Source organism: Petromyzon marinus, unplaced genomic scaffold (genome assembly GCF_048934315.1).
Source record: "Petromyzon marinus isolate PM22_M1 ecotype Great Lakes invasive population unplaced genomic scaffold, UKy_Petmar_22M1.pri1.0 PM_G_Scaffold_60, whole genome shotgun sequence".
NCBI classification, from domain to species: domain Eukaryota; kingdom Metazoa; phylum Chordata; class Hyperoartia; order Petromyzontiformes; family Petromyzontidae; genus Petromyzon; species Petromyzon marinus.
In genome coordinates this window covers 152,582-164,953 of record NW_027423014.1, presented here as the reverse complement: position 1 = coordinate 164,953, position 12,372 = coordinate 152,582, and the positions used below count along the sequence as shown (strand labels likewise).

The following is a 12,372-nucleotide window of genomic DNA, read 5'->3' as shown; positions in this document are numbered from 1 at the left end:
TGTATTGGTGATGATACCACACTGATGAGTCTGATCAATGACTACATGGGCCTAGAGTTACCCATCTCTCTATTGGTGATGATACCACACTGATCAGTCTGATCAATGACTACATGGGCCTAGAGTTACCCATCTCTGTAAAGGTGATGATACCACACTGATGAATCTGATCAATGACCAAATGGGCCTAGAGTTACCCATCTCTGTATTGGTTCTAACTGACAGTCGGTCAGATTTGCTCAGATTTATTTTGACAGTGACCAAAGGTAAGAGAACCACAATGCACTGCTTAAGAAGAAACCGTTCGTGTTTATTTGCAAGTAAAAAATGATTTTACAACCTGCGCTGTTATGATCGGATTTTTTCGTCAATTACAGGTTTAAATACTCTTTGATGGTGATATTAAAGGAATTATCAACACTGTATCAGGACCACAAATACGAATATCATGCCATGATCGTTTGAGCAGGAAGACAGTTTTATCAGTAACATAATTTTTTTCTAAATTATTAGTCTAAAACAATGAATTATTCCCTTGTCTCACATGCAAGAGATAATTCTGACTCTAAATGCTGTCACCCAGTCACACACAGGATTAAATGTGCCCATTTAAAGTGTACATAATTATCCACAATGAAATTACAGCATTACACCTGTCCGGAGGAGCATCTTTCACATGTCGATGCAGAAAACTGCGAACCTGACTTTGCCATCCCTATAATTACACGTAATTTCATTAATACACGTTCTTTCTGAGAGGTGCATAAGTGATAAGGTCGCAATATATAAAAACAAGTAGCAGACACAGTTCGCACTGTTTAGTGGAAGTGTCTGGGTGGCTTTGGGATAACACTATGCCCCGAAACAGAGACATGAGATTGGTACAAATTGCACGCATGGTTTTTTTGTTTCTCAATTATTTTAACGGCTAAACAGATAGCACATTATGTTCAGTGTATTTGGTAATGTTGTTCAGTGTAGCGCAGTGATAAAAGTGTCCAACCTATAACCAGATAGTTACCAGTTCAATTCCCACACAAGAGGTAGATTCTGCAATTATTCCAGTTTAACACGTAGGCTTTCGCGACCAATTATTCCTCCGGGATTGACGCAGTAAGTACCGCTTTGTGGAACGGCAACGATAGCTTCACAGACATGTCCTTAAAAAATATCTTCACTGGCTGAGAAACTCCCGTGAAAATAAGCATCAACCAATGCTCACTTAGGCTTGAAGACATTTTCTTACTATGTCTCTTTGGCCATTTGAATTCATGGCCAAACATAAAATGGCCAGAGCGGAGCCGGGCCCGAACAGCGTGGCTTTTAACTGCAGGCCGACCCAGTATTTGTCGGCGTTCGGCTGGCCTCTTGACCAGTGGAAGTCATCTTCTTTGGTTCTTTCGGTAAGGTCACGTAGAATGAGAATAAAATAATAAAATAACACAATAAAATTCTCACAACGTTTCGGCCACAACGCAAGCGGCCGTCTTCAGGTGAAAGGTACAGAACTGTCGGGACGACAGAGCTTCAATGAATGATGTTAAGATTCGTAGCGACTTTTAAGCTGGTTGGGAGAAGTCGCTACGAATCTTAACATCGTTCATTGAAGCTCTGTCGTCCCGACAGTTCTGTACCTTTCACCTGAAGACGGCCGCTTGCGTTGTGGCCGAAACGCCGTGAGAATTTTATTGTGTTATTTTATTATTTTATTCTCATTCTACGTGGTGGTGACTTTACCGAAAGAACCAAAGAAGACGAATCCTTGCAGTCACGAAAGCTTCAAATCGAAATTATACAGTGGAAGTCGGTTTGCGATGTCACGGGATTGCGTGCGGCACGACGCCTCATTAACTGAAATTTGCAACCGTCGCGAAGATTCTGCAACGCTTTCGTTGCCGGTAATCTACAGCTCACTCCAGCGCTGTCCTCCAGACAGTCTCGTCCCTTCACCTGATGAAGGCCGCTTGTGTTGTGGCCGAAACGTCGTGAGAATTTTATTATTTTATTTTTTACCTACGTGACTTTACCCAATAGAACCAAAGAGTATGAATCTACAGCCTCCTTGAACACCCCCCACCCCCCCCCACAGCTTGCCGACCAAAGCTCTGACGAGCTGAGGTTTGACCGACAACTCGCTCCGCGTTCTGCATTCCTGAAATCGGTGCCCTGCCGAAAATGCAACATCAATCACCGCACGGCCTGCTGATGTATCTGTTGTGCGGCTCGATGGCCAGGTTCCTGCTGACACGTGGCTTGCGCGGCCAACTCTTGGTCATCCCAAATGTTGCCAAGGGTCTCTTTGCTGAACGGCGGCGGCGACTCCATCTCCTGACCCACCTCCACAGGTGGCGTCTGCACCGACTTGGGCACCAGATGCTGCTCCTCCTGCTGCTGTTGCTGTGGCTGCTGCTGCTGCTACTGTGGCTGCTGCTGTGGCTGCTGCTGCTCCTCCTGCTGCTGTTGCTCCTGCTGCTGTTGTTGTGGCTGCTGCTGCTGTGGCTTCTGCTGCTGCTGCTGTGGCTTCTGCTGCTGCTACTGTTGCTGCTGCTGTTGCTGCTGTTGCTGCTGCTGTTGCTGTGGCTGCTGCTGTTGTTGTGGCTGCTGCTGCTGTTGCTGCTGTTGCTGCTGCTGTTGCTGCTGCTGCTGTTGCTGCTGCTGTTGCTGCTGTAGTGGCTGCGGCTGCTGCTGCTGCTGTTGAGTTGACTGGTGACGAGGCACACGTGGTATGGCTGAGGCTGAGTGGGAGGGCTGCTCAGAGTGGACAGCAGGATTTTCCTGAAGCTCCATGACCTGCTTCCTGTTGAAGTTGTATTTACTGAAGAGTTCGAACACAGGGGGAGGACGTAGAGTTAGAACAGACACACAGGTCCATGCCTGTGTGTCTAATCATGTTAGGTTCAAGCCCATCTTGACATACACAGGTCCATGCCTGTGTGTCTAATCATGTTAGGTTCAAGCCCATCTTGACACACACAGGTCCATGTCTGTGTGTCTAATCATGTTAGGTTCAAGCCCATCTTGACACACACAGGTCCAGGCCTGTGTGTCTAATCATGTTAGGTTCAAGCCCATCTTGACACACACAGGTCCATGCCTGTGTGTCTAATCATGTTAGGTTCAAGCCCATCTTGACACACACAGGTCCATGTCTGTGTGTCTAATCATGTTAGGTTCAAGCCCATCTTGATACACACAGGTCCATGCCTGTGTGTCTAATCATGTTAGGTTCAAGCCCATCTTGACACACACAGGTCCATGCCTGTGGGTCTAATCATGTTAGGTTCAAGCCCATCTTGACACACACAGGTACATGCCTGTGTCTAATCATGTTAGGTTCAAGCCCATCTTGACACACACAGGTCCATGCCTGTGTGTCTAATCATGTTAGGTTCAAGCCCATCTTGACACACACAGGTCCATGCATGTGGGTCTAATCATGTTAGGTTCAAGCCATCTTGTAATCCTTGAACCCAATATCACACCGTGCCCTTGACAGCAATATAATAATTTAACATCAATAAAAACATCTAGGATGTACTGCAGTAATTAACACCACTGCATAGTACTGTCGTTTGTAGTAGTTTGTCCTCAATATAACATAAGTGGAAACAACCCTGGGGCAAAATCTGAAATCCATACTCCCCAATCTCTAAAAATTAAGAGTGTGTAACTTAATGTTGTTATGTTTAAATAACGGTTGCTAAGCACAGGCCCAAAATACTAAGAAGCCAGCAACAGCACCAGAGGAATGTTTAATCGTTTAGCGTTCGTCTGCTTATTTAATTCAGCAAGGTGATGAGAAACCTCAACCATAAGGGCCCATCTACCAATGAGTCACAAGGCACCATGGGTAATGCTGGAGCGCCTCACCGAGTCTCAGGGCATCCGTGATGGACTAGGACGTGAAAATTCGCACGCACAGGAATCCACATATCAGCTTCATTTAGTCGTCATGGATATTGTTTAAAATATTTGCCATCTGTTGCACAATGGCATACTCTTTTCGATTTGAAGCTTTCGTGACTGCAAGGATTAATCTTATTTGGTTCTTTCGGTAAAGTCACCACCACGTAGAATGAGAATAAAATATTAAAATAACACAATAAAATTCTCACGACGTTTCGGCCACAACGCAAACAGGTCTGTACCATTCATCTGAAGACGGCCGCTTGCGTTGTGGCCGAAACGCCGTGAGAATTTTATTATTTTATTATTTTATTCTCACTCTACGTGGTGGTGACTTTACCGAAAGAACCAAAGAAAATGGCATACTCGTTGTTTTTTTAGTAGTCTCTCGTCATGCCAACTTGACAACAGTATTTGTCCTCTGGAGACACTGGCCTCCACCGTGTGACTGTTGAATCGACACGACTACCTCGGTCCCACCGACATCGCTCATTTGACCTGGGAGACAACTTTCACTTTCCTGTGACTAACAGTTAATCTTAAAGCAGTGATGGTTTGGGCAGCAGTGATGGTTCGGGCAGCGACGCATAACCTGTATTCAATTTCCCTTGGGTAAATTCGGCTTGAACGGGTAACCGGTATTGGTTTGTAAACATAAATTGTGGAGAGAAAAGAGCACGTTGCTGCCTCGTGAGCCACAACTCAGCCTTAATAGGTCTCTTAAACGGTCACTTAGGAGAGCTTTGTGTTGTTTTGTTGTGCAAATCACCAAATCAGCTGCTCCACGCACGGCAGGATCATCTCCCAGGCAAGGCCAGTGAAGTGTTGCATGTACAGAGTCCACGCAGAGGGCAGCTTCACTTCTATACGGGCCAATGCTATGCTTGCAGCCGCCACCACGGATGGACGGAAACTCAGGAATACGTGGTCTGCATACACACAAAGACAAAAACCCTCCGTTTAGCCTTAACAGACTTTTGGGGCAAGTGCTGCTAGCGAGTAGCAGCACCTATGAAGGTTGGCACTGTGGCACACGAGGGGGTGGGTGGCCAGCACCACGCCCGGCCGCCTTTGTCTCCCCAGTGCTGGCGATGTTTACACACCACATTGAGTTACTCATTTGAGGCCGAGTCGACCTAGGGGAGGCCCAGGACCGGTTCAGATAATCGTCACCGGTGATAGCCGTGAGCGGGCGTTGGACCAGGGTGTCCAGGGTCGTAGCTGCAGCGTAGCGCTAACCGCTACGCCACCTCTACCCTGCACACAGGAATGACAGACAGGCACACACACAGACGCTTAAACGCACAAGCACCCAGTGAACGAGGAACGTTGGGCCAACGGCACCCTGAACATTTGAACAAACATTCCGACTAAAATTTTGATTTAAAGCTTTTGTGACTGCAGTAATTCATATTCTTAGCTCTTTCGGTAAAGTCACGTTGAAGGGAAACAATAAAATAATAAAATATATAAAACAATAAAAATTCTCACGACGTTTCGACCATAACACAAACGGTCATCATCAGGTGTGAAAAGCAACGGCAAGAAACATTTGAAAGAAGTGTCGGTTCGCATCAAATTATTTATTTTATTAACGGTGTTTGTGTGTGTTTATTTATTTATTTAAACGTTAGCACTACGGGCAGCGATTTGGCAGTTTGTTTAGAAGGACGAGTCCATCTATGTTCTGAAAAGAGGAGGGGGGAGACGAAACATTAATGTATGTTGTCTGAAAGCCACCGTAAGCGTGAACAATCAATTAAGACCTGTTCACGCTTACGGTGGCTTTCAGACAGCATACATTAATTTTTCGTCTCCCCCCTCCTCTTTTCAGAACATAGATGGACTCGTCCTTCTAAATAAACTGCCAAATCGCTGCGCGTGGCGCTGACGTTTTTTTAAATAAATACCCTGTTTTAAAATAAATAAATTAATGCAAACCGACACACCTGATGACGACCGTTTGTGTTATGGTCGAAACGTCGTGAGAATTTTTATTGTTTTATATATATTTTTTATTATTTAATTGTTTCCCTTCAACGTGACTTTACCGAAAGAGCTAAGAATATCAACATTCCGACGTTGGAAAAAAATATATATTCGGTGACGTTTCAGGCACTGTCCCTTCTTCGCTGGTCACCTTAGCGTTGCCTACGAAGCGCTCCTCTACAGCTCTGCGAGCACCTTGCAGGGCGAGCTGAAGGAAGTGGGCCGTGTACTTGGTCGTGTACGCGTGCCGGTAGGACGAGCCTCCAGCCGGGGCGTCCTCACGCCGCGACAGCCACAGGAAGTAGTCCACGAAGTGCGCCGCTGTGGGCGTGCACAGGTTCCAGTCAAGTGTACACAGCAGCAGGAACTGTGCAGGGGGGAGGCAGACGGGAGAGTGGGCTGGCACGGCACAGCTGCCACCACTGCGTGAAGCATTCAGTCCGCCACGCTGCTGTGTGTTGCCTGGAGGGTTTATTTAACTATTCTAGATTTAAAGCTTTCGTGACTGCAAGGATCCATACTCTTTGGTTCTATTCGGTAAAGTCACGTAGGTAAAAAATAAAACAACAAAAATCACGACGTTTCGGCCACAACACAAGTGGCCTTCATCAGGTGAAGGGATCAGGCGGTCTCGAGGACAGCGCTGGAGTGAAACACAGCCACGCTCAGACCGCGACCTTTAAGCTGTGCGCAAGGAAACAAGGTGCCTTGACAAAGGAATTAGCATAAAAATTAGCATTTGATTGGCCGACTTAGCATAGAAGTGGTGTACGTGCGGGTGCACTTGCCAGTTGGCGCGGGGGGGGGGGAGTTTACCTATTGATGGTGTGAAAGGGGAATTTAAGAGCTGCGAAAGTTTGGGGTACCACTACTTGAAAAATATACTGTACCATTGAAAATTAGTTTAATGTTTGGTTCGATTTAGAACATCTTTCCAATGGTTGCTTAACTAGTCGGGTTGGTGCATGGCTCGCAAACAGTTCAAATGTCTGGTCAAGGAGTCAACTCGGCCCTTCGTCTGCACGGGTAAATGCAATGGCCGTCATATTCTTTTGGGTCTTTCGGTAAAAGCCACGTAGATTGAAAAATTAATAAAAAATATCACGACGTTTCCATCGCAACGCAAGCAAATCGTCACGGGGTGATTGTTTTATGGAGAGACTGAGCCCCACCATAGGGAGAATTTCCTGCACTTGTTCCAGCGCCGTGCAAATAAATGAGCACCACTCCACGTTCATTTGTCAGGTCTGCTGTGGTAATGTTATTCTGCAGCTTTTGCCTTCCTGTTATCTAGTAAGAAGACACGCTTCTATATTCAAATTCGGGCTGTACATTCAAATTGTCTACAGAATAATTAGTTGGCATGAAACAGAGATGATGTGTTCATATTCTTTGGGTCTTTGACGTTTCGATCGCAACACAAGCAATCACCTGAGGACGACTGCTTGTGTTGCCATCGAAACGTCGTAATTTTTTTAATTATTTTTCTATCTACGTGACTTTACCGACAGACCCAAAGAGTAAGATTGTAAAGTAACAAGACAAAACAATTGGTTTCTTGAATCAAATCGCGACCTTGAATCATGACAATGCACGGAACGGTTCTGGGGGGTGAAACATTGCATGCCGAATTAACAGGGGCATGCAGCTACCTCCGTCTGCTGCAATTCCTCCTTGGACAGACTCAGCCCTTGCTTGATCATCACCTCCAGCCGGTTCACCCAGTCCAGTCGCGGCACGTGCTCATCCATCTCCTCGAACTTGGCTGCGCAGGGTGTCAGGGACACGCATGCCGACGGTGAGCAAGCGACCAAGCGTGCGAGCGAGAGATGAGCGAGTGATCGGGTGGGTGGGTGGGTGGGTCACGTGAGCGATTGACCGACCTGCTATAATGAGGTAGCAGATTGAGCAGGTGTAGAGGCAGCGGACGGTGATGTCGTGGCGGTCCATGAACACGTCTAACATTGCGATGGCCAGGTGGTGCGTGGCCACACTCAGCTGCAGGCGCTCGCTCAGCGTTGCCAGGAGGTCGACGAAGTGGCGACGGAGGTGCAGCTGGGGCGAGCGTGCGCAAAACCGAGGCAGCGACAGCTCCTGCGAGGGGGAAAAAAAACGAGGACACGGGGGTTGGGAGGGCAGTTGGGACGCTGTGGAGTTGGGTCAAGAGGTCAAGAGGTGTTTTGAAACGATAATAGATTATTCTGGGGGTCTAAGGAGGCGACGCGCCCGGTTACGGTGGGCCACAGCATTCAACTTTCGCCGTCACGCAAACCAAGAATGACAAAAGCCACGGCCAAAATTGTCTCCCTGTTCAAGCGAGTGAAAGATGGCGAAGAACTCATTCGGTAGTCCTCAGCCTACGATGAAAAAAAAACACGAGGTGTGGAGATCTGTACCTCCAAAGCACAGCCACTTTTATTCTTCCACAAGGTACCGTATCGCTCGTGTTATAGTCCCCGGAGAGATAGGGGGCCGGGTCGACCCGCTGGCCAGGATTGAACTTGCAACCCTCTCGCTGCGAGTCGAGCACTCGAACGTACATGCCGTGTAAATCAGTTCGTAGGATTTGTGTCTGCGTGTAGGAGGCCTATTGATGAGAGAGGCGGATACCTTCTCTCGAAGGACGCGGTAGATGTCGTCTGCCAACTCGCCTTGCCACCACTCGCTTCTGTCCATGTCTTGGTCCGTCGCTCGCGCCTCGTGCTCAGGAGTTTATTACTCGAACAGGCACGTGCTGGGTACACACAAGTGTTCACGAGTGGAGTTTATTACTCGGACAGGCACGTGCTGGGTGCACACAAGTGTTCACGAGTGGAGTTTATTACTCGGACAGGCATGTGCTGGGTACACACAAGTGTTCACGAGTGGAGTTTATTACTCGGACAGGCACGTGCTGGGTACACACAAGTGGAATTTATTACTCGGACAGGCACGTGCTGGGTACACACAAGTGTTCACGAGTGGAGTTTATTACTCGGACAGGCACGTGCTGGGTACACACAAGTGTTCACGAGTGGAGTTTATTACTCGGACAGGCACGTGCTGGGTGCACACACAAGTGTTCACGTGACAGATTTGACGTCACAGCTCACTTGCCGTGCAAAAATTAAATGCATTATTGAGCTCCCCCCCCAAAAAAAATAAAGTGTATTTTCATAATTTGTGCATGGTGTACAGTCTGGAAAGTACGCACATGGCAAATTTCCAGTTTGTTGCATGTGGAGAAGCACAAACACACAATCACAACTTTGCCTTTTATATATATGGAGATTACCACAGGTTATGCCACGGGCACTTCGTGCTCAACAGAGCATTAAGAATAAAGGTAGAATTTTCACAACACTTGGAAAAGAAACTACATTTGCATGCGTAAAAAAATGCAATTTGTTACTGACACGTGTGCAAACTTCATAATGTATTTGCTTGAGCAACACCGATTACATTATTGACGAAATCTTAAAAGTGCTCATGCTAAACCGGCTTCCAAACGTCTCAAGCTCACACCCTAGCCCCGCTATGCATGTGGAATAATGTAAAAAATGTGTCCCGTTATGATGAAAAACAAAACAAAGTCTTACCAAACACTGTCCATTATTACACGGCGGGAAGGGAAATCGTTCAATTAACAAACCGTGATTGTTTTAACGCCTCAATATGTCACGATATAGTCTAAATACAGCAAGTTTCAAGTCTTTCACGGTAACTATGGACGGAGCGGGCAGCACGCAGCCACGTGGGAGTCGTCACGTGATGCAGCCGCCGACTCCCAGGACTCTCCACGCCCCGGAAGTGATGCTGAGCGACGGAAGCCGGAGGTGACGCAACGTCCGTGAGCCAGGGACTCCTGATTGGATGAGGTGTGGGCGTGGCCGCACCCGAGGGGTAGGCGACGGCCAGGGGTTAAAGGGGGGGGAGGGAGAGACCCAAAGAGACCCACACAGACACCCACAGAGACTCATAGAGACTCATAGAGACCCACATAGACCCATAGAGACCCACACAGACACCCACAGAGACCCATAGAGACCCACACAGACACCCAGAGACCCACACAGACACCCACAGAGACTCATAGAGACTCACAGAGGCCCACGTAGACTCATAGAGACCCACACAGACACCCACAGAGACCCATAGAGACCCACATAGACTCACATAGACCCATACTCATAGAGACCCACATAGACACCCACAGAGACCCATACTCATAGAGACCCACGCAGACTCACAGAGACTCACAGAGACCCACACAGACACCCACAGAGACTCTAGAGACCCACATAGACTCACAGAGACCCATACTCATAGAGACCCACATAGACACCCACAGAGACCCATACTAACTGAGACCCACACAGACCCACAGAGACCCACACAGACCCACACAGACCCATACTCATAGAGACCCACAGAGCCCCACACAGACCCATACTCACAGAGACCCGCACAGACCCACAGAGACCCACACTAACAGAGACCCACACAGACCCACACAGACCCATACTCAGAGACCCACAGAGACCTACACTCACAGAGACCCACAGAGACCCACACTCACAGAGACCCACACAGACCCACATAGACCCACACTCACAGAGACCCACATAGACCCACACCCACATAGACCCACAGAGACCCACATTCACAGAGACCCACAGAGACTCACACTCACAGAGACCCAGAGAGACCTACACTCACAGAGACCCACATAGACCCACATAGACCCACACTCACAGAGACCCACACTAACAGAGACCCACAGAGACCCACACTCACAGAGACCCACATAGACCCACATAGACCCACACTCACAGAGACCCACATAGACCCACACCCACATAGACCCACATTCACAGAGACCCACAGAGACTCACACTCACAGAGACCCACAGAGACCCACACTCACAGAGACCCACACAGACCCATACTCACAGAGACCCACAGAGACCCACACTCACAGAGACCCACAGAGACCCACATTCACAGAGACCCACAGAGACTCACACTCACAGAGACCCACAGAGACCCACACTCACAGAGACCCACACAGACCCACACTCACAGAGACCCACACAGACCCACACTCACAGAGACCCACAGAGACCCACAGAGACCCATACTCATAGAGACCCACACAGGCCCACAGAGACCTACACTTACAGAGATCCACACTCACAGAGACCCATACTCACAGAGACCCACACTCACAGAGACCCACAGAGACCCACACTAACAGAGACCCACACTCACAGAGACCCACAGAGACCCACACTAACAGAGACCCACACTCACAGAGACACACAGAGACCCACACTAACAGAGACCCACACTAACAGAGACCCACACTAACAGAGACCCATACTCACAGAGACCCATACAGACCCACAGAGACCCACACTAACAGAGACCCACACTCACAGAGACCCACAGAGACCCACACTAACAGGACCCACACTCACAGAGACCCACAGAGACCCACACTAACAGAGACCCAAACTAACAGAGACCCACACAGACCCACAGAGACCCACACTCACAGAGACCCACACTAACAGAGACCAACACTCACAGAAACCCACAGAGACCCACACTAACAGAGACCCACACTCACAGAGACCCATACAGACCCATAGAGACCCACACTCACAGAGACCCACACTAACAGAGACCCACACTCACAGAGACCCATACAGACCCACAGAGACCCACACAAACCCACAGAGACCCACACTCACAGAGACTCACAGAGACCCACACTAACAGAGACCCACACTCACAGAGACCCACACTAACAGAGACCCACACTCACAGAAACCCACAGAGCCCACACTAACAGAGACCCACACTCACGAAACCCACAGAGACCCACACTAACAGAGACCCACACTCACAGAAACCCACAGAGACCCACACTAACAGAGACCCACACTCACACAGACCCACACAGACCCACACAGACCCACACTCACAGAGACCCACAGAGACCCATACTCATAGAGACCCACACAGGCCCACAGAGACCTACACTTACAGAGATCCACACTCACAGAGACCCATACTCACAGAGACCCACACTCACAGAGACCCAAAGAGACCCATACAGACCCACAGAGACCCACACTCACAGAGACCCACACTCACAGAGACCCACAGAGACCCACACTAACAGAGACCCACACTCACAGAGACACACAGAGACCCACACTAACAGAGACCCACACTAACAGAGACCCACACTGACAGAGACCCATACTCACAGAGACCCATACAGACCCACAGAGACCCACACTAACAGAGACCCACACTCACAGAGACCCACACTAACAGGACCCACACTCACAGAGACCCACAGAGACCCACACTAACAGAGACCCAAACTAACAGAGACCCACACAGACCCACAGAGACCCACACTCACAGAGACCCACACTAACAGAGACCAACACTCACAGAAACCCACAGAGACCCACACTAACA

General features: G+C 48.6%; 1 protein-coding gene across 1 annotated transcript; it reads right to left on the bottom strand.

Moving 5' to 3' along the window:
- Window positions 1-289: 289 nt before the first annotated feature.
- LOC142919515 (cyclin-J-like) lies at window positions 290-9,660 on the bottom strand. The gene is made up of 7 exons (XM_076062456.1): window positions 9,474-9,660; window positions 8,506-8,629; window positions 7,779-7,989; window positions 7,548-7,660; window positions 6,091-6,262; window positions 4,676-4,835; window positions 290-2,815 (listed from the first exon to the last, which is right to left on the bottom strand). Exons 2-7 carry the CDS (start codon window positions 8,569-8,571, stop codon window positions 2,533-2,535), a joined length of 1,005 nt encoding a protein of 334 aa, XP_075918571.1. The 5' UTR covers window positions 8,572-8,629; window positions 9,474-9,660; the 3' UTR covers window positions 290-2,532.
- Window positions 9,661-12,372: the final 2,712 nt, after the last annotated feature.

Bases quoted from the DNA above. Each gene is read 5' to 3' on its own strand.
- LOC142919515 (XM_076062456.1), bottom strand. From the start codon at position 8,571: ATGGACAGAAGCGAGTGGTGGCAAGGCGAGTTGGCAGACGACATCTAC. The intron at 6,263-7,547 runs GTAGCTGCATGC...CCCCCTGCACAG, and splicing joins AGGAATTGCAGCAGACGGAG to TTCCTGCTGCTGTGTACACT. The intron at 2,816-4,675 runs GTGATTTGCACA...CGAACTCTTCAG, and splicing joins TGCGTGGAGCAGCTGATTTG to TAAATACAACTTCAACAGGA.